Source organism: Amblyraja radiata, chromosome 3, assembly GCF_010909765.2.
Source record: "Amblyraja radiata isolate CabotCenter1 chromosome 3, sAmbRad1.1.pri, whole genome shotgun sequence".
In the NCBI taxonomy this organism is placed as follows: domain Eukaryota; kingdom Metazoa; phylum Chordata; class Chondrichthyes; order Rajiformes; family Rajidae; genus Amblyraja; species Amblyraja radiata.
In genome coordinates, this window is record NC_045958.1 from 469372 (window position 1) to 496590 (window position 27219).

The 27219-nt window shown below is 43.8% G+C and overlaps 1 protein-coding gene across 4 annotated transcripts in view; it reads right to left on the bottom strand.

Moving 5' to 3' along the window:
* atg10 (autophagy related 10) overlaps positions 1–27219 on the bottom strand; it is a 274076-nt gene that overhangs the window by 2471 nt on the left and 244386 nt on the right. For 3 of the 4 annotated variants that reach the window (XM_033017222.1, XM_033017221.1, XM_033017224.1), the window contains exon 7: positions 11108–11224. In XM_033017222.1, the coding sequence (XP_032873113.1) occupies positions 11113–11224 (112 nt within the window). In that variant the 3' untranslated portion in view covers positions 11108–11112. Of the gene's footprint in view, positions 1–11103; positions 11225–27219 lie in introns of all 4 variants that reach the window. The other variant, XM_033017223.1, reaches the window with a different exon arrangement.

Below are 27219 nucleotides of genomic sequence, written 5' to 3' on the forward strand. Positions count from 1 at the left end.
GAGGAAGCTTAGAGATACAGCGCAGAAACAGACCCTTCGGCCTGTTAATCCTGGCCAGATTGGAGAGGCTAGGACTTTAAAATTGGGTAAAAGCTCCAGGGCTGCTGGGAGATTTGGTCAATTTGGAAGTGCTCTCTGTGGAATTGGGACAAGCTGCAGGGTGGTGCCAGTTTGTCTAGAGTCCATATCCAAGCTGCAGGAAGGGAATGGGAACTTTTGCAGACCCTGTCAATTAGGTGCAAAATACATCAAATGGATTGGATGACTGCAAACCAGACATACACCTTGTAAATAATTGTAAATAATGTTGCAGAGTTTAACTTTGCTTAATGTTGATTGGATGAGGTATTGAGCCTTGTCTGGTTTTCTTGCAGATCAGGGTAAATGGTGCCATGTTTGCTTCCCTGAGAATCCCTGTTTGAATACAAATGTTAGCACTCCTTTGTGTTGGGAGCCCATAAAACCGGGCGTGGAGTGGCCCAAAACTTGGTCGTGGTTGGCAGACTGCAGCTGTTTTAACGAGAGCCTGTCGTGCTTCATTGGGCGAGGATGGCCCAAGGTTAGGTTTGGTATCCAATTGGTGGGGCATTGAAATACAGGTCTAACCTACATATCGATCGGATCTTTGGCGGGAGCGTGAATTGGAAAGGTACGCTCTGAAAATCGGCATCGACAACTGCCAGCGCAAAGGGGCTAGGCGCTGAACCCCCGAACTCCCAGTGCCCAGCAGAGAGGAGTGTCTGCGTGTAGATATCTGATCCCGTGTGACGGACGAGGAATCTTGTAAAGGTACTGGGCTCGGTGGTCAGAGTATAGATTGGCCGGAATACTCTAGTCCATTCGAGAATTTAATTGGGCAATTTTAGTTGATTTGAGTGCCTGCGTATGAGGAGGGACACGCACTAAAGTTCGGAGTTCGAGAACAAGTCTATATTTGCAAAGCCAAATTTCCAAATACGGAATTTCATATTGAAGGTGGAATTCGAATTCCTGTATATAGAACTTCAGAGTTGGTGCAAGTCCGTGATCGATTCCGAATAGCGGCTGATCAACAGTGAATAGTAACCCTCTGGTCGATTGTTGATTAGTACCTGATAGCGAAGAGTACCTGAGAGACAGGAACCTGGTTTACTTGGTGAAAAGTAATCCGAATGCGAAGGGTATCCCTAATTATGTAGAGCTTAGAGAGGAGGGATAGAGGTCCCCCTATAGAAGTCCAGTCTTAGCAGAGGGATAGTAACATTCTGGAGAAAAAGTAGTCATTTAAGGAGTAGTACCCCTCAGCAAAGAGTAACCTAGGAAGGGGAAAATCTTCGGTATCAGAGAGACAGGTCCACTGAGTGATAACAGCGTGATGCGGCATCAGGATCGAGTGTTTATGAACTGTGCGCTAGTGCTTTAAATCATTTTGTAAATTGTAAAAATCTAGCTTCTTGTATTGTTATCGGATCCGAATTGTGTAAATATTCTGTGTACTAAGTGTATTAAGATTTAGAAAGATAAGGTTTAGATTGTGCTAAGTTCGCAGACCGTTATTTGGATTGCTGAGTGTGCGAGTGTTTACAGATTTAGATACTTGAAGTAAAAGTGTGTTTGAGTTAAATATTTGTAATTGTTTAGAGCGTAGTCTGGTAAGAATCTGAGGTGTGGTGGTTCGATGAGGGGTTGTACTCTTTCGATCGCTGTGTCGGGGGAGGAGTCATCCAGCTGACCGATTGCACCACGAGGAAGATTTAATAGAGTGTGAAGCATTGGATGCTTATAGTTTATATTGGGGTGCGTCTCGGGTTATTGGTAATCGGGGGAATATTTTCATTTCTAATTATAGTTTTATTGGCGTGGTTCAGATTTGTCTCCTGTGCGAACTTAAAGTGGATTGAGTGAGAGAGATTGCTGCGTGGAAGAGTCAGGGATTGAGAGTTAGACTTGGATTGAGACACCGGAGATCCTTGGTTTGAAAGTTTAGAGTTGAATGAAGTGATTGTGATTTAACTGATAAGAGAGTTGGGAGAGAGATTGAATACGAGCGAGTGGGTGGAATAATTGAATAGGAGCGATTGATGGAGTGATTGAGTAACAGTTGAAAGGGAACGATTATGAGAATAGGTGTGAATCGGAGAGAACATTAGTCATTGTGTGAGAGAGACTCTATTGACCTTGGAGTGAGAGGAAAGAGTGATTTTGAATAGGTGTTAGTGTCTGGAACTTTTATTTTGTGTTTTGTATTGTGACCATTGTTCAGAGAATGGGGAATGTCTCAGAGAAGGACCGATCAAACAGATCAAACAAGCCCAATAAGAATAATTTGCGAGAAGATTCCACATGAAACAGAAAGACAAAGAGGATTATCTGGGGAATTAAATGCAGTATTGAGAAGCGAACTTGGGCCGCTGGGTGGACCACAATCTGTAATAGGAATAAACTATATAGAAATGATTGTTTAAAAATATGGTGAAGAAGGAAATTAGTTAATTGGAATATAGAGAATGTTCTTCACTAGAAGGAAAATAAATAAATAGATCGTTTTGCTGTCCACCCTAAGAATGGATGGGATTAGAAGGGAACACAATAGAACAGGTCCTTCTCGGGACATTCCAGAACAGGGACAGGAAGAACTAGTAAGCCAATAGCAGGAGCAGGAGCAGGAGCTGGGGCAGGAGCTGGGGCAGGAGAGAATACCATCTTCTTAAAAGGGAGACTACTCAGACGGCTCTTAAAGGGGAGGTGCCGATAAAACCTAAATTTAGTAAGAGTGAAGCAGTATCTGTAGACCTCGAAGGGGGAGAGGCTCACTATATGCCAGGGTGGGCAGAATTTTTCAGAGTAGAGCCACAGCAGTCCTCACAGCACTCTCATGTTCCCAGTTCGGAGACACCATGTGCAGCTTGCGAGCAGGGCATATGGGAGGAGTCAGCGTTATCTTCGGCTCTTCCCACTAAATTCAAATCTGAAGTGGAGAAATCGGGGAAGGATCCTCTAGCTCCTGTGATTGCCCCACAAGTGGAGGACAGTAGGGGAGATCAAGGAGCTAGAAGGAAGGTTCCATCAACATGGGCGCCAAAATTGATTAGAAAATCTAGCAGTGGGAAAATGAAGGAATCCTTCCTGAATTACAGGGATAGAACAAATAGCTTTTCAGAGGGTGAGTTGGGAGGAGAATACGGAGGGATTGATCCGGACATTGATAATATTATTATGTCGGAGTAATTCCCTGATGAAGGAATTAGAGCTGATTCTCTGTAGACAGTTTGTTTGTAGGGAGATGCCCGCATTAGATATAAATGTCCCCCAGACCACAGACGTTCAGAATTTAAGGCAGCCTGGTTCAACGACAGCTCAGAGACCTGTATTACAGATTCAGAAAAGAGAAATAAGGACAGAAGAGGATAAGACCTCAAAGCATGGATAGATCTCCAATTTGTGGAATTCCCTGCCACAGAGAGCAGTGGAGGCCAAGTCACTGGATGGATTTAAGAGAGAGTTAGATAGAGCTCTAGGGGCTAGTGGAGTCAAGGGATATGGGGAGAAGGCAGGCACGGGTTATTGATTGGGGACGATCAGCCATGATCGCAATGAATGGCGGTGCTGGCTTGAAGGGCCGAATGGCCTCCTCCTGCACCTATTTTCTATGTTTCTATGTTTTCTATGCTTCTATTCCGGGAATCGACCTTTCCTCAGTTTGGCTGGAGAGGTTATAGAGCGGTCTGGCCCAATCAGTGTTACAACTGTGGGGGATTGGAACATTGGAGTCGGTCGTGTCCTATGAGGGAGGACTATCGAGAAGGAAGGGGGCAAAGAAGAAGACCACGGGGTTTCGGTAACCAGAGGTTACCGGGACCTTTGGGACCCCAAAGGTAGAGGATGAGGACACTGGCAAGGAGATCAGGGGGCAGGGACATTTTGGCAATACAACCCATTTCGTTAGCCCTAACCTGCCAGTTAACAGTTAATACCATCTATTCATTTGAAGGCGTCGTCACATGGCCTGAGAAACAACATTACACACCAGAAAGAACATACCCCTTCCAAATTCTAGGAGGACACACAAAGAAATCTAATTCTCAAGAAACCCTCACTGAAAGGAAGAAGTAAGAAAAGGAACATAGTAGCTGGCGTGAGAAGGGATGGAAAGGGCACGAGGGTGAGAAGAAACAAACGTATTGTGCAGGAGGTACGGGAGTGGGGAAAGGGATTATTATACTAATGTGTTACTGAGTTTGTGCCTGCAGGACAGTATATCGACGACATACTATCTGGGGAGTGAGGTAAAGATTGCACAGACCCCTTGAGTACAGGTAGAAGACAGCAAAGGTAATGTAGGTCCCCAGAAACAGGAATCAACTAGCAGGGGGAAATGATCCTGTCCTGCCCCTTTAAGACACATCTGGGGAGGCCAACACACTGAGACAGAGCTTCTCAGTATCCCTACTCCCTTGAAATTGAAACTGACACTAGTAAAGAAGAAGAAGAAGACCTACGCTAGTGCCCAAATGTAATATCACCTAACTATTGAAGAAAGAAAAGGAAGGAGAGTAAAGGACTATCTCATTTCCCAAAAAGAAACAACACTGATGACCAATAACGACTATTGGGACAAGCCCCACTTTAAAGGACTGTATCTGTGGTTTGGGGTAAAATACCTAATTTACGTCCAAATTATGATTATTAGAAATAAATTTAGATTTGGAACAGACTTGTGGAATTTGCTTAGGAATATTTGGAGTTTGATTATTAATTGATATTGTTATTATCTCATCCCCAGACAGGCAGCCAAAGATGGGAAGGATTATTCAGAGAACATCAGGAAGGAGGAACTTGGGATGATCTGGTAACATGGAAATTATTCAGGGAATACGAGAGTTGGAATTAAAATTGGCATTAAAATTGTAGTTGGAGTTGGAATTGGAAATGGTCAAAGAGGAACTGTGAACAGCAGGACTTCCCTTTAAGAGACCGGACTAGGAAATTATTCAGTAGTTAAGAACTAGTATAAGCGAGAACCCCTAGACTGAGAACGGAGCCAACATAGTAAGGAGTCAACATCAAGTCAAGTCAGTCTGAAGAAGGGTTTTCGGCCCGAAACGTTACCTATCTCCTTCGCTCCATAGATGCTGCTGCACCCGCTGAGTTTCTCTAGCATTTATGTGTACCTTCAAGTCAAGTCAAGTCTATTTGTCACACACACATACAAGATGTGCAGTGAAATGGAAGTGGCAATGCCTGTGGATTGTGTAAATAACTACAGAACAGAATAGAACAGAATCAGTATTTACATATTAGAAAATATTTTTTTACAAAAGGCACAACACAACAGTAAATTAGTCCCTGGTGAGATAAGAGTTTACAGTCCTGATGGCCTGTGGGAAGAAACTCCGTCTCATCCTCTGTTTTCACAGCGTGACAGCGGAGGCGTTTGCCTGACCATAGCAGCTGCAACAGTCCGTTGCTGGGGTGGTAGGGGTCCCCCATAATGTTGCTAGCTCTGGATCAGCACCTCCTGGTGTATAGGTCCTGCAGGGGGACGGGTTGGGGTGGGAGATTGCAACCTTCACGTGGTCCGCCCTGTTTCGACTAATGCAATCAACCCAGTGTGCACAATGAAATAAGATCAAATAGAACAAGTTGTCCTACAACTTTAGGCTCTGCACACCATACGCAAGAAGAAGAAGAAGGGGGGGCGAGTGTAGTTACCATAGTGCATTCGGCCGAACGCACTACTCTCTGCAGAGCCTCCCTGTCCTGGGCAGAGCTGTTCCCAAAACAGATTGTGATATTGCCAGACAAGATGCTTTCTACAGCCCCAGAGTAGAAGCACTGAAGGATCCTCAGAGAGACTCTGAATCTCCTCAGCTGCCTGAGGTGGTAAAGGCGCTGCCTTGCCTTACTCACCAGTACGGCAGTGTGTGATGTCCATGTCAGATCCTCTGTGATGTGGACTCCCAGGTATTTAGATTAGGTCCCAGATTAGGGCTCCCAGGAAAAAGATTAGTTAAAACAAATGTAGGTCCCTTGCAGTCAGAAACAGGTGAATTGATCATGGGGAACAAGGGCATGGCAGACCAATTGAATAACTACTTTGGTTCTGTTTTCACTAAGGAAGACATAAATAATCTGCCGGAAATAGCAGGCGACCGGGGGTCAAATGAGATGGAGGAACTGAGTGAAATCCAGATTAGCCGGGAAGTGGTGTTAGGTAAATTGAATGGATTAAAGGCCGATAAATCCCCAGGACCAGATAGGCTGCATCCCACGGTACTTAACGAAGTAGCCCCAGAAATAGTGGATGCATTAGTGATAATTTTTCAAAACTCTTTAGATTCTGGAGTAGTTCCTGAGGATTGGAGGGTAGCTAATGTATCCCCACTTTTTAAAAAGGGAGGGAGAGAGAAAATGGGGAATTACAGACCAGTTAGTCTAACATCGGTAGTGGGGAAACTGCTAGAGTCAGTTATTAAAGATGGGATAGCAGCACATTTGGAAAGTGGTGAAATCATTGGACAAAGTCAGCATGGATTTATGAAAGGTAAATCATGCCTGACGAATCTTGTATAAATGTGAGGTTATCCACTTTGGTGGCAAAAACAGGAAAGTAGCGAGTACAAGCCGAGTCTATCCCAGGAATCATTCTGGTGAATCTTCTCTGTGTGAAAATTTTTTTTCTCATCTCGGTTTTAAAGGATTTCCCCCTTATCCTTAAGCTGTGACCCCTTGTCCTGGACCTCCCCAACATCGGGAACAATCTTCCTGCATCTAGCCTGTCCAATCCCTTAAGATCTGTTCGGACGGTCCATGTTGCGAGGGAGGAAGTCGCAGATGTGGTTCTTGATCAGCCTCTCGAAGCATTTCATGACTACCGAGGTGAGAGCCACCGGTCGGTAGTCATTCAAGCAAGCTGGAGAGGCATTCTTTGGTACAGGTACAATGATAGATCTTTTGAAGCAGGCAGGGACCACGGAGTTGGCCAGGGAGAGGTTAAATATTGTGGTGAGCACCGGAGCAAGCTGAGTAGCACAAGACTGAAGTACTCGCCCCGAGATGCCATCTGGGCCTACAGCTTTCCTCATGTTCATACGTGTCAGAGCCCTCCTCACGTCATGCTTGGACAACGAGAATGTGTGCACATCCCCAGAGGTGGACCTCCATCCAGCCTCGTTAGCCAGCGCGCTGGCGGTGTTGTCGTTAGCCGGCGAGCTAGGGGTGATGTTGCCCGTCTCGAATCGTGCGTAGAAGGAGTTCAGGTCATCAGCTAGGGAGGTGCCGACACTTCCGGTTGAGGGGGGGGGCTCCGGTAGTTAGTTATAGACCGTAGCCCCTGCCAAAGGCATCTGGTGTCCTGCTGCTCCATCTGCGACTCCATCCTATCCCTGTACCTCATTTTTGCGTCCTTCACCGCCCTTCGCTGTCGGTAGGAATCTGCCTTGTAGTCGTCCATATTGCCGGATGCCAGGCCCGAGTTGTAGGCAGCGGTGCGAGCATTCAAGGCAACACGAATGGACCTGTCCACCCAGGGTTTTTGATTAGGAAAGGTGCTAACCCTTACCGTGGGGACGATGTTACGGCTATTGTTGCAATGAAGTCCGTGACCACTTCCGCGAACTTACTGACATCTCCGGAACTTGCTTGGAACATATTCCAATCGACATTGCTCAGTGCATCTTGCAGCATGGCCTCTGTCTGGTCGCACCACCGCTTTACGTCCCTCGTCACTGCCGCTTCCCGTACTATCCGTTGTTTATACTCCGGCAGCAGGAAAATGGCAGCATGGCAAATTTTCCAAAAGGAGGCAGAGAAACGGCCTTGTATCCCTTCCTGAACGGCGTGTAGCAGTGGTCCAAAGTTCTTTCCCCCCTGGTGACAAACGTGATGTGTTGGCAGAAGTTAGGCATGACCTTTTTGAGATTTTCCTTATTAAAATCTCCAGCCACCACTATAGCCGCATCAGGGTTCTTGTTTTGGTGTCGACATAACACATAGTGTAGGGCCGATAGTGCCACATAGTGAAGAGTCAACATAGTAAGGAGACATGCATAAATAGGAAGAAGTACTGGAGGAGAAATTTAGTGAATTCGAGGGAGGAAATTTGAATGGGTGTAGGAATAGCAGAGCTGATGCATATTTAACCTATGGATTTAAATTGTTTAACCCTTGATGGTAAAGCGGCTTCTATTATCAAAGTGGAAAGAACCCATTACCAGATATACATATTATAACATCGTGTGAATATGAAGAGGGCTGATTAGTGTTGATCCAAGGATAATAAAGAGTACAGTGATAGAATAGAGTAGAGTAGTATATAATAGGTTCGAATAGGGTTAGTATTGCAGAATTACAGTGAATGTATGAGAAAGCATGGGTGCATGATGGTAACTTGCTTTGTCCGAAGTTTTTCAGGGATTTTTGGTTATAGGTTTGACTATGGAAAGGGATGGAAGATTGGGCAACAACACGGATGGAGGGAATTCGCGCACACAAAAACTCGGGAGGTGAAGACTCATCAGACAGAAATTGTGAAGCTACGCCCACGGAAACTCAGGAAGCTTGACAAGATTCTGGGAAGAAACATCATTATCTTGTGTTGCTGATAGATGGGAAATGTAATGGACACATATATGTATATCTGATTAGCTGATTATTGGACTATTTGGTTATCATAAATGTTGGGTTATCATATATGATAAAAATGAAGGAATGTTAATCCTGGCCAGATTGGAGAGGCTAGGACTTTAAAATTGGGTAAAAGCTCCAGGGCTGCTGGGAGATTTGGTCAATTTGGAAGTGCTCTCTGTGGAATTGGGACAAGCTGCAGAGTGGTGCCAGTTTGTCTAGAGTCCAGATCCAAGCTGCAGGAAGGGAATTGGAACTTCTGCAAACCCTGTCAATTAGGTACAAAATGCATAGAATGGATTGGATGACTGCAAACCAGACATACACCTTGTAAATAATTGTAAATAATGTTGCAGAGTTCTACTTTGTCTAATGTTGACTGGATGAAGTATTGAGCCTTGTCTGGTTTTCTTGCAGATCAGGGTAAATGTTGCTATGTTTGCTTCCCTGAGAAACACTGTTTGAATACAATCTATTAGCTGCTGTATTATTGGGTTAGGGAAATGTCTGTTATGTATGGGGTTAATCGATATCTGTAATTACATTGGAAAGAGACCACCCCCATGTGGTTCGGCCCCTCAAGGTCTGGGGAGCTATAAAAGTCCGCTGCCACGAGGTCCCACATCGATCTTCTGGGAGAGCGCTTGGGACTGCGTGACCTTCTGGAGTGTCTCTGTTTGAGCGAGGCCTAGAGGGCTTGATCAGGCAGATACTAGGATCGAACCCGCGGTGGTTAGGTACAGTGGTTGAACTGTAGTTGTGTTTTGTTAAAATATAGATTAGTTGATCAAGTGCCTGATTCACTGTTTTTTGACTGAAACTAGACTGGGGGGGAAGCTTAGAACGAGCATTTTACAGATCCACCGAGTCCACACTGACCAGCGATCCCTGCACATTAACACATCCTACACACACTAGCGACAATTTTCACATACCAAGCCAATTTACCTACAAACCTGAAGGTACACAAAAATGCTGGAGAAACTCAGCGGGTGCAGCAGCATCTATGGAGCGAAGGAAATAGGTGACGTTTCGGGCTGAAACCCTTCTTCAGACTGATGGGGGGTGGGGGGGAGAAGGAAGGAAAAAGGGAGGAGGAGGAGCCCGAGGGCGGGGGGATGGGAGGAGACAGCTCGAGGGTTAAGGAAGAGGAGGAGACAGCAAGGGCTAGCAAAATTGGGAGAATTCAATGTTCATGCCATCCGGACGCAAGCTACCCAGGCGGAATATGAGGTGCTGTTCCTCCAATTTCCGGTGTTGCTCACTCTGGTATTAGAGGAGACCCAGGACAGAGAGGTCGGATTGGGAATGGGAGGGGGAGTTGAAGTGTTCGGCGAAACGATCGCCCAACCTCAGCTTAGTCTTACCGATGTAAATCAGCTGACATCTAGAGCAGCGGATACAGTAGACCTACAAACCTGTACGTCTTTGGAGTGTGGGAGGAAACCGAAGATCTCGGAGAAAACCCACGCAGGTCACAGGGAGAACGTACAAACTCCGTACCCGTAGCCGTTATCAAACCCTGTTCTCCGGTGCTGCAAGCACTGTAAGGCAGCAACTCTACCGCTGCGCCACTGTGCCGCCCTTTACTGAATTACAGAATATTATCTCTGGGCAGGCTACAGAATCCTGACCCATCGTTAATAATATGAAACAAATTATCCATTTAAATTCAATGGGAAAATAATTAAGATATACAAAATGCTGGAGTAACTCAGCGGGACAGGCAGCACCTCTGGAGAGAAGGAATGGTAACGTTTCGGGTCGAGACCCTTCTTCAAACATAATTATATTGTCTTAAACAAGAGATCTGTTTAAATTTAAACATTTAAAAAAACATGCCAACATCTGGTAATGTTACTTGAGTTTCACCAATAATCAATCACTGGTTTTTAATGTTTGAAACACACCATTAAAATTACATGGGAATGGTAATAGTTGAAACATCTACACTGTACATTCACAGTTAATAATCACTGCACATGTGGTTTTATTCTGCTTAAGCTCTGCTTAACATGTGATGAGTGTTTGTCGGCACTGGGCCTGTACTCGCTGGAGTTTAGAAAGAGGGGGGACCTCATTGAAACGTACCGAATAGTGAAAGGGTTGAATAGAGTGGATGTAGAGAGGATGTTTCCACTAGTGGGAGAGTCGAAGAATAGAGGTCATAGCCTCTTTTAGGAAGATGAGGAATTTCTTTAGTCAGAGGGTGGTGAATCTGTGGAATTCTTTGCCACAGAAGGCTGTGGAGGCCAAGTCAGTGGATATTTTTAAGGCAGAGATCGATGGATAGATTCTTGATTAGTATGGGTGTCGGAGGTTATGGGGAGAAGGCAGGAGAATGGGGTTAGGAGGGAAAGATAGATCAGCCATGATTGAATGGCAGCAGACTTGATGGGCCGAATGGCATAATTCTGCTCCTATCACATGACTTTATGATCTAAGCTTAAACACTGCAAGATGAAAATGTACTTTGGAATATAAAAATGATTTTAACACATACGTAGTTCAGTCCAGGTCAGTATAGCACTGTGATAAGGCTGTGGCGTAGCTCAATGGCAAGTCGAGTCCCACAACTGGCCCCATCATACTCAGCCAACTTGTGATGTAATTTACATTCCTAAAGAAACGAAACAGCAATTCAACATGCATTGTCTTCAAAAACAAAAGAGAGAAATCATATGTGTTATCAGGGGCTGCAATTTTTAAAAATATTTTTGCTCTCGGCAGTTTTAAACAAAACCTTGGGTGACACAACAAAGTATATGCTTTGCATTATCACATCAAGCTACCACAAATAAACTGGACATTTGCAAAGACGTTCTAATGAATTACAATGACAGCATGGCTTATACAGCCTGCAGTGTTCCATATCCCATTGTCAGTAACTCTTGAAATGTGTTTCCAATCATCAGAAACCAGTCACATTTTTAGACGTCTAAAAGGCAGGGTTTCAGTCCTATAATGCTTCCTCTTTCATTGCATTTTTTCCCCCTTACTCACCAGTATTCTCCACTCCCCTTTCTTGGAGGGATTTACTCCTTGCTGGGAGAAGACATAGTGGGCAGGGCGAACCTCCAAGGTTTTGCTCAGATGCCCATTGTTCACATCTACCAACACCTATCACATCTTGGCACAGCCTATCTCACCATCTTGGGAGGGATTAGCAGGGGGAGTTGGGGCAAATCTATTCTGTCCTTTAACACCAACCAGCCACTCTCACATCTCACTGGGATGACAGACAGCCAATACACCCAGCCAAGATCCTACTTATTAACCCAGGTGAACTGGCAACCAAATACAGTGGTTTCTGCTATGGCTAAGATGGACTGGTTCTGCAGAGACCAACATCAAATCTGTCCATTCCCCGTTCTTTGATGGATAAACATGAAGAATATTGTGGGAAATTTCCCAATTAGGTTTCCAAAATCTTTCTACCGACTAGCAAGTTCTACACAGCCAAAGAAACGGGGCAGCATGGTGGTGCAGCGGTAGAGTTGCTGCCTTACTCCATTCCTCACTTTCATTTCAAGTTTCATGCATCTTGTGTTTGATGACTGTTGGCCGACCAATTTCCCTCCGAGGATAATTCAAGTTCTGACGTACCGTATCGTTATAACGCCAGTGACCCGGGTTCGCTACTGACTATGGGTGCCTGCACAGGAGTCTGTACGGAGTCTGCACATTCACCCTGTGACCACGTGGATTTACTCCGGGTGATCTGGTTTCCTCCAACACTCTAAAGACGTGCAGGTTTGTAGATTAATTGGCTTTGCTAAAAATTTAGAAATTGTCCCTTGTGTACAGCAGGTACAGGATACTGAGTTGGATGATCAGCCATGATGATATTGAATGGCGGTGCAGGCTCGAAGGGCCGAACGGCCTACTCCTGCACCTATTTTCTATGTTTCTATGTGTGTAGGATACTGAAAGTGTAAGGGGATCGCTGGTCAGTGCGGACGTGGTGGCCAGACGACCTGTTTCCGCGCTGTATCTCTAAACTAAAATAAAAAATTAGCTTTAGACTTGGCAATGCAATAGAGCAACCCCATCTTGGACATGTGGTTCCTGAAAAATTCTTACATCTTTTAAAAATGGTTGACCACATTGCAATGTTTTAAGGTCGAAGCAATTATTCTGAAAGTACAATTATTTTTCTAATCAAAGTGTAATTCTACTTAGAAGGATGTGGAAACAATATTCGTATATGTGGTTACTGAAATGATCAGGAGGAAACACCATGAAAGTGCACCTTTACTGGGATACAACTAGAAACAAGCTACTACCCGCCCTCTGTGATCACTAATGTATCAGAATGGTGAGAACAGGTGAACAGACCAGGTGGATCTTGTGCGGGAAGGATCTGCAGACACTGGTGTAAACTGAAGATAGACACAAAATGCTGGAGTAACTCAGCGGGACAGGCAGCATCTCTGGAGAGAAGGAGTGGGTGACGTTTCGGGTCGTGACCTTCTTCAGACCAGATCTTGTCTTGTTTTCACCATCTCCATGGGAACGGAGCTCCTCATCACTCTTTCCTCGCTATCTGGCCAAGGTTGACCACTTTCCCTCCTAAACGTAACAGCCACCAATCTCCCCATTTCATTGTGCCTTTTCAGAAAGAAATATTACCCACGTTGGGGACAAATGATTGGATGCATACTATACAATTTTTGGGAAGCATCCATTAATGGATTCACATTAATCACGTTCAACTTTTGCTATTTTAATACTTAAATCATTTAACACAGAATATACAATCTTTCATATAATAAACCAAGAAAGTTCACCTTCATGTAATATGCAATGGCATCTTTCAGGAAACAAGTTCATCCACTAAATTCAGCTCAACATATTTTGTTTATTTAATAAACAATTATTATAATATTGAAATAAATATCAAAGTCATAGAGTCACAGCATGGAAACAGGTCCCTCGGCCCAAAGCCCATACCGACCAACATGTCCCATGTACACTAGTTCCACCTACCTGTGTTTGGCCCATATGTTCTTGTTTATTTATTAAATCTCTGTCTTTCATATTCATAAGGTCATAAGTGATAGGAGCAGAATTAGGCCATTTGGCCCATCAAGTCTACTCCACCATTCTATCATGGCTGATCTATCTCTCCCTCCTAACCCCATTCTCCTGCCTTCTCCACATAACCTCTCACACCCACATACACTTATTATATCTTTAGCTGCCACAGATATCGAAAGCTGATCTCCAGTGCCTTCACTCACTGATACCTTCACAAAATAATCAATCTGCCCTGTCCATATCTGTCGGGTTTAATCTACAATTGGAGAGGGAGAAGGGTAGATCAGGAGTGTCAGTGTTGCGGTTGAATAAAGGGGACTATGGGGCCATGAGGGAGGAGCTGGCCAAAGTTGACTGGAAAGATACATTAGCAGGGATGACAGTGGAACAAAAATGGCAGGTGTTTCTAGGAAAAATACAGAAGGTGCAGGATCCGTTCATTCCTAGGAGGAAGAAAGATTCCAAGGGGACAAAGGGATGACCATGGCTGACAAGGGACGTCAGGGACAGTATAAAAATAAAAGAGAAGAAGTACAACCTAGAAAAGATGAGCGGGAAGCAAGAGGTTTGGGTAATAGAAACATAGAAACATAGAAAATAGGTGCAGGAGGAGGCCATTCGGCCCTTCGAGCCAGCACCACCATTCATTGTGATCATGGCTGATCGTCCCCTATCAATAACCCGTGCCTGCCTTCTCCCCATATCCACATTAGGCAGGAATTGGTGTTGGATAGACTGATGGGACTGAAGGCTGATAAATCCCCAGGGCCTGATGGTCTGCATCCCATTCCAATGTTCTATAGACTCAGGATCAGTTCCTGTGGATTGGAGGGTAGCTAATGTTATCCCACTTTTTAAGAAAGGCGGGAGAGAGAAAACGGGGAATTATAGACCGGTTAGCCTGACATCGGTGGTGGGGAAGTTGCTGGAGTCAATTATAAAAGATGAGATAGCAGCACATTTGGTTAGCAGTAACAGGATCGGTCCGAGTCAGCATGGATTTATGAAGGGGAAATCATGCTTAACTAATCCTCTGGAATTTTTTGAAGATGTAACTAGGAAAATGGACAAGGGAGAGCCAGTGGATGTAGTGTACCTGGACTTTCAGAAAGCATTTGATAAGGTCCCACATAGGAGATTATTGGGCACAATTAGGGCATGTGGTATTGGGGGTAGAGTGCTGACATGGATAGAGAAGTGGTTGGCAGACAGTAAACAAAGAGTAGGGATTAACGGGTCCCTTTCAGAATGACAGGCAGTGACTAGTGTCTTACCGCAAGGTTCGGTGCTGGGACCACAGCTATTTACAATATACATCAATGATTTGGATGAAGAGATTTAAAGTAACATTAGCAAATTTGCAGATGACACAATGCTGGGTGGCAGTGTGAGCTGTCAGGAGGATGCTATGAGAGTGCAGGGTGACTTGGACAGGTTGGGGGAGTGGGCAGATGCATGGCAGATGAAGTTTAATGCAGATAAATGTGAGGTTATCCACTTTGGTAGCAAAAACAGGAAGGCAGATTACTATCTAAATGGCATCGTTGGGAAAAGGAGAAGTACAACGGGATCTGGGGGGTCCTTGTTCATCAGTCTATGAAAATAAGCATGCAGGTACAGCAGGCAGTGAAGAAAGCAATTGGCATGTTGGCCTTTATAACAAGAGGAATCGAATATAGGAGCAAAGAGTTCCTTCTGCAGTTGTTCAGAGCCCTAGTGAGACCACACCTGGAGTATTGTGTACAGTTTTGGTCCCCTAATTTTGAGGGAGCGCAGCGTAGGTTTACAAGGTTAATTCCTGGGATGGCGGGACTGTTATATGCCGAGAGAATGGAGCAGCTGGGATTGTACACTCTGGAGTTTAGAAGGATGAGAGGGTATCTTATTGAAACATATAAGATTGTTAATGGTTTGGACACGCTAGAGGCAGGAAACAGGTTCCCGATGTTGAGGGAGTCCAGAACCTGGAGCCACAGTTTAAGAATAAGGAGTAAGCCATTTAGAACGGAGATGAGGAAACACTTTTTCTCACAGAGAGTGGTGAGTCTGTGGAATTCTCTGCCTCAGAGGGCGGTGGAGGCCAGTTATCTGTTATTTGCACTTTATCAGTTTATTTATTCATGTGTGTATATATTTATATCATGGTATATGGACACACTGATCTGTTTTTGTAGTAAATGCCTACTATGTTCTGTTGTGCTGAAGCAAAGCAAGAATTGCATTGTCCTATCAGGGACACTTGACAATAAACTCACTTGAACTTGAACTTAGCAAGATATTCTGCATAGTGTAGGCTGACATAAAATAGTCCACTTCCCATTCAAAACCAGGGCAGAAACAGGATCAATTTATTTTCAATAATTGTAACTGAGGTGCATTCATGATATGAATGGGCATCAACTTGAAATGTTGACAGTTCTGTCCTCTACCAATTTTGCTGATCTGCTGAATATTTCCAGTATTTTCTTCACTTCAGATTCCAGCATCAACATCACCACGCTTTTATAGGATGGATTTTGTTTCAAAATGAAGGTTAGATCTCATGGGATTCAAGGAGTTATATCTGCCCAAGCAGCTTTCACCCCAGTGGTATGAACATTGACTTCTCTAACTTCAGGTAACCATTGCTTTCCCTCTCTCTCCATTACTCCCCTTCTCAGTTCTCGGGCCAGTCTGACTATTCCCTGATTAAATTCTATCTCTGTATACTTCGTTGTCAACTGCTCCTTGCAAACAATGATATATTCTTCATTTTCTTTGAACCTCACTTTTTTTCATCTCGTTTTCACACCTTACCCTTCCTTATCTCTGAGTCCCCCTCTCCCCGGACTCTCAGTCTGAAGAAGGGTCTCAACTCGAAGCGCCACCCATTCCTTCTCTCCAAAGATGCTGCCTGTCCCGCTGAGTTACTCCAGCATTTTGTGTCTATTTCAGGGAAGGATATGTTGGTATTCTAGGGCACGATGATTGTAAGTCGGAAGTGGATTGGGTGTCTTGAAAAAACATTGAGATGGATAAGTTCTCAGGTTGTGATGTTATCTACCCCAGGATACTGAGGAGAGCAAGAGAGGAGATGAGAGAAAGCAGATGTGGGAATCTTGAGCCATAAACAAAGTGATTGAAAAAACTCAGTGCATCAGGCAGCATCTGCGGAGGGAATGGTCAGATAACCTTTGGGTCGTGACCCTTCTTCAGAGAGGAAAATTATTCGAGAAGATTCCAAGGGACAACTTTTATATGCATGTGGGCAGTGGATATTGTCTACATGGACTTTAGGAAAGCATTTGACAAGGTCTTTAGACAATTAAATTGTATGGACCCTGTATGAGTTGATAAGTTGGATCCAAAATGAGCTTGTTCACTGAAGACAGAGGGTAGTGGTAGAGGTGTGATTTTGTAACTGAAGGACATGCCCCAATCAGCATCAATGGTTGAGAGCTTCAAGTTCCTTGCCAAAAATATTTACCAATGATCTGACATGGACCAATCACATTGATGCGACAGGTAAGAAGACACACAAAGGCCTCTATTTCTTGAGGAGGTTGAGGACTATTGGCATCTCTCCAATGACTCTTACAAAAATTCCACAGATGCATCCTAGAAAGCACATTGTTGGGTTGCATGGCAACTTGGTTTGAGAACAGTTCTGCCTAAGAACGCAAGAAATTGCAGAGAGTTATAGATGTAGCCCAGTCCATCACACGGACCACACTTCCCATCATTGACACTATCAACACTTCATGTTACCTTGGAAAGGCAGGCAAAATAGTCAGATGTCCCTTTCTAGTCATTCCTTTCCCCTGCTCATATACGACAGAAGGTGCAGAAGCTTGAAAGTGTGCACCACCAGACTACTTCCTCTCTGTTATCACGCTTCTGAATGGTCCTTCCATAAACTCGGGGTTTGTCCGATTCACCTCTACCTCATTGGGGACACTGGACTTAGTCTATGGAACTGATGGGCTACAATGCTGAGAACTATATTCTTCACTATGTATGTTCCCGTTTGCTCTCTATTGTACTTGAATTTGACTTGCTTGTATTCATGTATGGTATATCTGATCTGTTGGGCAGCGAGCAGAACACAGCTTGTCACTGTTCCTCCGTACACGTGACAATAATAAATCTACACCTAGGTCTCTCTCAAAATTCATTCATTTTACTTTGGCATCTCTGCTACTTCCTGATGTCATTCTTGAATTGCACATGTAGTTACGAATAGTTATGGGGCTTTTTCACGGGGTGACTTGACGCAAGAGTTAACCAGAGTTTAACATCGTGGGAACCTCGTGCGATAACAGTACGGCATTCGTGGACCACCGTGGCGCTAACGGCAGGTAATCGTGTAACTTGGTGACTCGGGAGAAAATTCAAGCAAGTTTGAATTTCTCCAAGAGTGTCTTGTACACTAGTGGTTGAGCATTGCAACATTATATGAACGTAGTGGCCAGTGCGATATCCGTGCGATATCCGTAATAACTCTTGCGGTTACCGTGGGAACTCCTGCGAACGGTGAACCCGGAAGCTGGACAGAGGGGACAGAAGGTGAGTAAAAATTGTCTTCTGTGGGATTGAATTTAAAAAATAAAGATTTGCATCCGCATATGGACATCAACTTATTCATGAGTTATGTTAATGAGATTCAAGAAAATAACTATAATCTTTAAAAGGGACTTTAAAAGGGACTTTACTGAAAGGTCCCGCTTTTTTATGGTCCGTGAGAATTTTTTCACATGTACTTCTTTGAGAGATACAGATCGGAGTCCTCGCCGACTAGCGATCGATGCCTTTCCGAAGCAGGGTCCGGAACGCTACCAATCAATGTTCTCCAGAGACCCGTGTAAGGAGTGAACTGCACATGCTGGTTTAAACCGAAGACAGACACAAAAAGCTGGAGTAACTCAGCGAGTCAAGCAGCATTTCTGGAGAAAAATAGCTGATGTTTCGGGACGAGACACATCTTCAGACTCAATTCCGATTAGGATGTCTGAAGAAGGGTTCCGATTCGTATCGCCACCTATTCTTTTTCTCCAGAGATGCTGCCTGACCCGCTGACTTACTCCAGCTTTTTATGTTTTTTTTCCCAGATCTGACTTACCTGCTGAGTTACACCAACATTTTGTGTCCTTTTGTGCGTATTAACCAGCATCTGCAGTTCCTTTAGACATTACCTAACTTCAGATTTTAGAGATATAGCGCGGAAACAGGCCCTTCGGCCCACCGAGTCCGCGCCGACCACCTATTCTTATCCGGCTTCAGAACGGTTCTTCCTTCCATTCGTTTGGGCACTGACCCGACCTACCAACCTACCTCAATGCGGACATTGGACTTTGGGTGACATTTCGGGTCGAGACCCTTCTGATATGCTGCCTGTCCCGCTGAGCTACATGTTGTGTCTATCTTCGTTTTAATCCAGCATCTGCAGTTCCTTCCTGGCCGAACCCGATTGAAAGATGAGAGGCTGGGCGATAGAGCACTGGGTGTGACAAGGATCAGGCTTCAGTAAGCAAAGTAAAGAGAGGTGGCAACGTTATGGAAATGAAGCGGGTAATCCGAGTGATGGCGAGACGGTATCCTCTAATGTGTCGGGAAGAACTGTAGATGTTGGTTTGTGCCGATGATAGACACAGTAATACTGGAGACAGACATAAAATACTGGACGGGCAGCTTCTGGATAAAAGGAATGGGTGACGTTTCGGGACGAGACTCTGAAGAAGGGTCTCGAACCGAAACATCACACATTCCTTCTCTCCAGAGATGCTGCCCGTCCCGCTGTGTTACTCCAGCATTTCGTGTCTATCTTCCGTATGCTCCGTGATGGTCATCTCGGAGTCAAGTGGCAACTCTGGTCTGTCGACACGAGGAACTGCAGATGCAGGAATCACGAGCAAAACACTGAGCGTTGGACGAGCCTGACCCTTTGAGTTCCTCCATCACTTTGTGTTGAAGTCAGGTCTGGACATTGCTTGGCTCAGTCTCAGGCGCCGGCTAACTAGGAAGGTCGAGTCAAAGTCCAGCACTAACACTCAAGAAATAACGTTTGCGGCCTGATGTTCCCAATATTTAATTGAAATCATTAATAAAGTAAATAAATAGATACCGGTCTAATCAGTATCTACGGGATTGGACAGGCTAGATGCAGGAAGAATGTTCCCGATGTTGGGGGAGTCCAGATCCAGGGTCCCAGTTTTACAGTCTACCGTGGGAACTCTTTAACTCAGTAAAGTAAGTAAAGTAGCCTTTATTGTCATATCAGCGCACAAGCAGCAGTTGATTGTTGCTCTATTCAGTTTCCCAGGGGGTCGGGACGGGACTGGAGTTTGGAGGGAAAGGTGGGGAAGTCGAGGGAGAGGAGGGGAGAGACAGATGGGGGTGTCTTCATTTACTGGCGGCGGGTGTCTGTCACTGAAACAGGCAGGTGAGATTTCACATCCACCTTGTGTGTGCCTCTCTCTCTCTCTCCCTCCCTCCCTCTTACACAGGCTGAGAGACTCTGCCTCTGTGAGTGTACGTCTCTTTCTCCCCCTCTCCCACACACAGTAAGACCGAGGTACTGTGCTCAGTCCATCTGTGTCTCCCACATACACAGTAAAACATGTCTCCAAATGAGCCAATTCAACCAAGGGAGGATATTTATAGTGTGTGAAAAAAAAGTGACATCATTTGTGCCACGTGATGATTTAACAACACTTCACAATGTTCATTCAAGATTTAACGGGAAAGCTCGGGAGACGGACAAGTCACTCGCACAAATAACAGAAATGCCGAGTACCGTGGGAACTCTTTATCTACCCCCCGTTATATCGTGTGATATCGTGCTAGACCACGACCATTTCACTCTGGTTACATCTTGCATCAAGTCGCCCCGTGAATAAGCCGCATTACTGTCAAATTAACAAATTAATAATGATGAGTGCCCTTGCTTCATTCAGCGTATTATAAACAAACCTTGGGAAAAAAATGGAAATCAAAATCTGCTTATGCTTGAATTCTGAAATAAATGATAAAGGAAGGCTCTTTAACATTAAATGTTAACTCTGTTTCTCTGTCCACAGATGCTGCCTAACCTGTTAAGTGTTTCCAACATTATCTGGTTTTACTCGGTGACACAGCGGTAGAGTTGCTGCCTTACAGCGCCAGAGACCTGGGTTCAATCCTGGCTACGGGTGCTGTCTGTATGAAGCTTGTACGTTCTTCCTGTGACCACGTGGCTTTTCTCCGGGTCCTCTAGTTTCCTCGCACACTCCAAAGTCGTACAGGTTTGTTGGTTAATTGGCTTCTGTAAATTATCCCTAGTGTGTGTATTGGAGAGCTAGTGCATGGGTGTTTGTTGGTCAGCGCAGACTGGTTGGGCTGAAGGGCCTGTTTCCACATAGTATCTCTTACGGTCTACTGTGAAATGAAAATTGCATGTTTGCAATATTACTGTGGAAAACTGATTAGAATGCTGCATTTGGAAAATAGATTCTACTGAATTAGGACTGTAAGGCTATTTCTAAATACATTTTTTAATATATTATCCTAAGTAGCTAGCGGCAGACAGAAATTTAGAATTTTTTCTGTGTGTTTGGGAGTTTATCAATCTATGCAAAACAGAAGACATGACGGAGCTAAATAATGCTGGCTGATTTATTAAACAGGCTGTGAAATTATGTTGCTGATTACTAGCATATGAACATAAAGACATTATTCAGTTTATCTTAAATAGGTTAGTACATCCACCGAAGCAACACAGCGTAATTTGAGACAACCATATTAGATGTTTGTACCCAACTATCTAATGGCGTAGTGTCAATTCTTTGTAATTTATCATTGAAGCTCCATTTTTATCCCTGGTATTTTACATTATGTTCATGCAATTGTCCATCTTCCTCAGGGTTATAATTACATTTAGATTCTACTGTAAGCTCAAGGTTGCAAAGTAACAAAATCAAACAAGAGCATAACCAGTTCAAGAACAAAAATAAGATTCCACAAAATGGTGTACAAGATGAACAAATATTCTGAACCTTCCAGCCTGCATTCATGAATGTTAGCAGGAAACAATTCCAAAATGGTGATTTATAGACAAGAGGCACAAATAGTTTCTGAGATAAAATAATACCAAATGTGAAATGACACTGCAAGATCATGATAATTTTGCCACAGAGAAATGACCTTATCACAGGAGAACCTCTTGAACTTTTCATTACACAGAATATGAGCAATCTAATTGTGTACTTCACTGTTACGGCAGAAAACCTGATGCTTTTCACCAGGCAGAACATTTATACTTGGTCAAGCTCACCCTGCAAAGGTCATTGATCGGTTTGAGACAATGGACAAGAACCAGAGGACATAGGTTTAAGGTGAAGGGGAAAAATGTTTCATAGGAATCTGAGGCATAACTTTTTCACACAAAGGGTGGTGGGTGTATGGAACGAGCTGCCAGAGGAGGTAGTCGAGGCAACGTTTAAGAAACAGTTAGACAGGTACATGGATAGGACAGGTTTGGAGGGGTATGGACCAAGCGCAGTGTAGATGGGACATTGTTGACTGTCGGCCGTTGGGCTGAAGGGTCTGTTTCCACACTATGCCTATGGCAAGGAGCGATATTAAGGTCAACTAGTCAATACCCATCAAAATGAGTTCCGCTTCACAATGAGCTCCAGAGAAACTTCTGAATAGTGAGGCCCAATGTCACCATGGAATTAATCTAGTGGTTAAGCTTACTCAGCAGGCAATCGATGGACTTGCCCGACCCACAAGTACTTTAGCATTGTGTGTTTTGTTTTGGTAAACCAGCACCTGTAATTCTTGCATCTCCTGTAGGCATTCAATACAACCGGTAAATATTTTTCTAAAATTTTAATGCCGAATTCAGTGAAGACAAATCTCAACTACTATCATTGTCAAAGTGCACCCTAGACCAGATTGTAGGTGCTCCCACCAGCATTTGGAATTGCTAAGAAAGGCTGCTGTAACTGCACCGTGCCAGATAAGTGCTCAGTAAAGAGATTGAAGCCAGGCACAAAAAGCTGGAGTAACTCAGTGGGTCAGACAGCATTTCTAGAGAAAAAGAAGAGGTGACGTTTCGGGTCGAGACTCTTCTTCAGACTGAGAGTTAGGGGGACAGGGGAACGAGAGATATGGATGCTACTTAGGGCAAATGAATGTAAAATATCCAAATAACAACTAAAAAGAGATTCAAGCACAGTACAGTCTTGCTGGCCTTTAGACACAAAATGCTAGAGTAACTCAGCGGGACAGGCAGCATCTCTGGTGAGAAGTAATGGGTGACGTTTCGGTTTAAGACCCTACTGGGCTTTACACTGGAAAAGTTAGCACTCAAATTCTGCACCAGGTCAGATCTATGTGTTTTAATTCATTTAGTTTCCAGAAAAAAACTAAAAACTTTTAGTTTAATGACTTACTTCCTCTTTAAGAGGTTTTAAATTGTCCTACATGTCAGAAACATTTAAAACTTAAGACCAACAACAGCTTTTGCAGCAGGCAAAGCCCTGTTCCAAGGAAAGAACCAGCTATGCTGGTATTCACCACCTGGAGGGGCTGCAAGCATCCAATCCGGATGGGAATCCGGGATCAGTAAGATGCGGCACTTCTTGTAATAAATTTCCAATTTGCAGACCAGAAATGAAGGGAAATATTGAATTTCACACCCATTTTTAAATATGCCGTTAGTATAGTCTACAGAATTGAGAACTTAACCTTTATTTATATTTTTCAAGATGCAGTAGCAAAGAGCAAATTCATGACCTTCTATTATTTAAGGAAATAATTTGAAATTGAAGCTTTGACTGTACTGTAGCAACTGATGGGAGGATGCAATTACAGCTTGACAATTGTTGCACAGGTAGCTTGCTCCTGGTTTTAATGTGGGGTCCTGGGAGTGTAGAAAGTTTATAATGGAAAGCAAATTCCTTCCCTGGGTCCCACTGCAACCATCCCTGACCACTAAGCCCTCTGTAATTGAAGACTACGCTTGGTCTTGTTAAGTAAATATGAAATACGTGTTCAGCATGCTGTCTCTGCAACTTCCAGTTGTCATGGTTTTTAGTTTAGTTTTGGTTTCGAGATACAGCGCGAAAACAGGCCCTTCGGCCCACCGAGTCCGCACCGACCAGCGATCCCCACACACTTACACTATCCTACACACACTAGGGACAATTTACATTTATACCAACTTACAAACCTGTACGTCTTTGGAGCGTGAGAGGAAACCGAAGATCTCGGAGAAAACCCACGCATGTCACGGGGAGAACGTACAAACTCCGTACAGACAGCATCCATAGTCAGGATCGAACCCAGGTCTCTAGCGCTGTCAGGCAGCAACTCTACCCCTGCGCCACAGTGCCGCCCTTTTATTTATTTTTCCCATAATACTCACTGACATTTAAAAACATTGACAGAAATTTACGATTCTAGATAATGCCTCCAGTTCCACAAACAACTCAAAAACCTTCTGGTAATTTTTTTATTGATTTTTTTTTCCTGCAGTAACTGAGTTTTAATATCCAAAAGAGGAACTATACAAGTCAAGGTATTTTTAAATAGTCACGTATGATGCTAACATAATTAAACTTATCTACCAAATAGTTGGTTTTATTAAAGTTTTAACCTGAAGTCCTTCATTTCTTACAAAATCACTGGGCTTGGATTTTCTCCCTTTTTCCAAAGTCTTGACTCTGGATTGAAATTAGATATTATAGTCTGAACGTACGTGGATCCCAATTAGTGCCGTTAGCTGCTCTAATATTTTTCTCCATCTTTTGCTCAAATCCTTACAGCATTTGCAGCGCCGGAGACCCGGGTTCGATTCCGACTACGGGTGCTGTCTGTACGTAGTTTGTATGTTCTCCCCGTAACCGCGTGGGTTTCCTCCGAGATCTTCGGTTTCCTTCCACACTCCAAAGCCGTACAGGTATTTGGCTTGGTGTGTGTGTGTAAATTGTCCCTAGTGTATGTGTAGGATAGTGTTAATGTGCGGGATCGCTGGTCGTTGCGGACTCGGTGGGTCAAAGGGCCTGTTTCCACGCTGTATCTCTAAACTAAACTAAACTAAAAAAATCACTTAAAAATGAATAAGCAAACACATCTCAAAAGCTTAATTGAGATAAAAAATTGTGATCAGTTTTTGAAAGAAAAGATAGCCACAAAAAGCTGGTGTTACTCAGTGGGTCAGACAGCATTGCTGGAGAAAAGGAATCTGTCATGTTTCGAGTCGAGACCCTTTTTCAGAGATATTGTTATGTGCGTAAATGGGAGAAAATGGCTGCAATAATTATGCACTTTTCATGGGTTCTGTCGTTTATTCTGTAAACCTTAGAAAGCGATGAGAGTCGGGTTGGAGCTGGAGAAAGGAACCCTGAACACATTCAACATACATTTTTTTTGCCACGTATAAAAGTCTTTCCTGAAAGACGTCTCTGCACATTTATCTGCAATACCTCAAAAGATCTGAGATTAGTAATCAGGCGCCCATGCACTAGAGGAGTCAATAAGTGCTCTGACTTCAAGTGTAGCATACAGTTGAAACAGCTTTACAGTCTACATATTAACTGCTCAATGTGTTATCAATCACAGAGGCTCGAGCCAGCCTAACGGCAGGTCAGTTCTCAACTGCTGCTGACTGATAAACGTTACCATATGTAGCTAATCTTGTTTGTCGCACACCCTGCAAGAGCACCTTCTGGCCCCAAGGGTCCAATTTCTTGGATGAGTTTCAATGGATAAAAAATTTGTTCTCAAAAAAAGAAAATCCAAAGCTGGCATATACTTGACTTAGTGGTTAAAATTGCACAAAAGAAATGGGTTCTTCAGTGATAATGAGGAGATATCCAATGGCTATCAGGAGAAATGTTTACTTTAGCTTGAGCTTATGAAAATTTAAAATGGAACCATTTCATGCTGAATTCATTGCACCCCATAAAAGTAAATGAAGGAGCATGCATATTGCCAATGCTGTCCTCGTTTTTCAGCAATTGCAGATTTAGCTCTTAGGGCTAAGGGAATCAAGCGATATGGGGGAAAAGCAGGAACGGGATACTGATTTTGGATGATCAGCCATGATCATATTGAATGGCGGTGCTGGCTCAAAGGACCGAATGGCCTACTCCTGCACCTATTGTCTATGTTCTATGTTTCTATGTTTCTAACCCAAGATGGATCCTGTTCAGGATATCTTCCTGGTGTTGAAGGTTCAAATGCATGCGGACTTACCCCGAACCAAAAACCCCAAACCCTGAACTCAGAGGAAAACGTTGAATCCCGTAGCTAGGCAAAGTAGGCTCAATCTAGTGCAGCAAAGTAACCTTTGGCAAGCTGAAGCCAAGGTGAAAGTCTGCATCAATATAATCAAACTAAATATGTTGGACATGCTAACTCAATGATACATTATTGTCACATAGCAACAGTGACATTCTTTGTTTTTGCATACAATCCAGCAGGCCTCACCCAGGCAGACCTGTACAAAGAGTCGCCACGTTTCTGCCGCCGACAATGTTACACAAAGTTCATCGACCCGTCTATATTTCCTTGCAGTGGCGAACCAGGCCCTGCCGCCGCACGAGGCAGCAGGGCACGTCCCCTCCCCCCATCCCCGGCGTGTCCCTCTCCGAGCTCGGCCGCTCCCAGCTGGGTCCTCCCTTCGATCTCCCGTTCTCGTTGTTGGGGTAAATGTTCTACCAAGGCACTGCCACCAAGTCTGGAGCCAACTGATATTTCAGCCACCCAAAAATCCCCAAGTCGCTGGCCAAATTCATAATGTTCTTTGCAACCACTCAAGCTAGCGAAAACAAGGACAACTTCTAGGTGAAAAGATCTGTGACATTAGGCCTTAAGGCAGATGCAAGGTTGCCATATTGCAGTTCAGTTTTCTTCCCACACTGACGCAAAGTAGATGCCATCTCATTTTTACCCTAATAACATATAATGAAATATATTTACATGCCTCATGACCTTAGCATTTAATAAATTACATTATAATATATGGATAATTTCTAATGTGCATCAACTGGTGATAAGCATATTTCGGTGTCAAGATACAGAAACAAAGAACGCTTTCTAGGAAAAAAAGTCAACAAACATATATTTTCTAAAGCTGCTTGTAACATAACATTGATATTTAAATTCTGGAATAACCCAGGGTCAAAACTAGCAATTCCAATGTAAGTTTAAACTGGGAGATCTAATGTGGAATTGTTTTAGAAATAGAGATATCGGAAAATATACAATGACACAAGAGTGTTGCCAAATAAAGATAAAGGCCATTGTTAGAAATCTGAATTAGTATTGGCATTGGTTTCTTATTGTCATGTGTACTGAGATATAGAGAAAAACATTGTTTTCATGCTATCCAGTCAAATCATACAACACAAGTACAATCAAGCCATACGGGTAGTGCAGGTAGTGCAGAGAAAATCCCAGAGAGCAGAATATAGTATTACAGCATTACAGCATTATAGTTACAGAGAAAGTGCAGGTAAAAAAGTGCAAGGGCTGCAATGTGGTAGGTTGGGAAATCAGGACTATCCCTTTACCTTATGAGAGGATTGTTCTCCCTAAATCTGGAGGTGC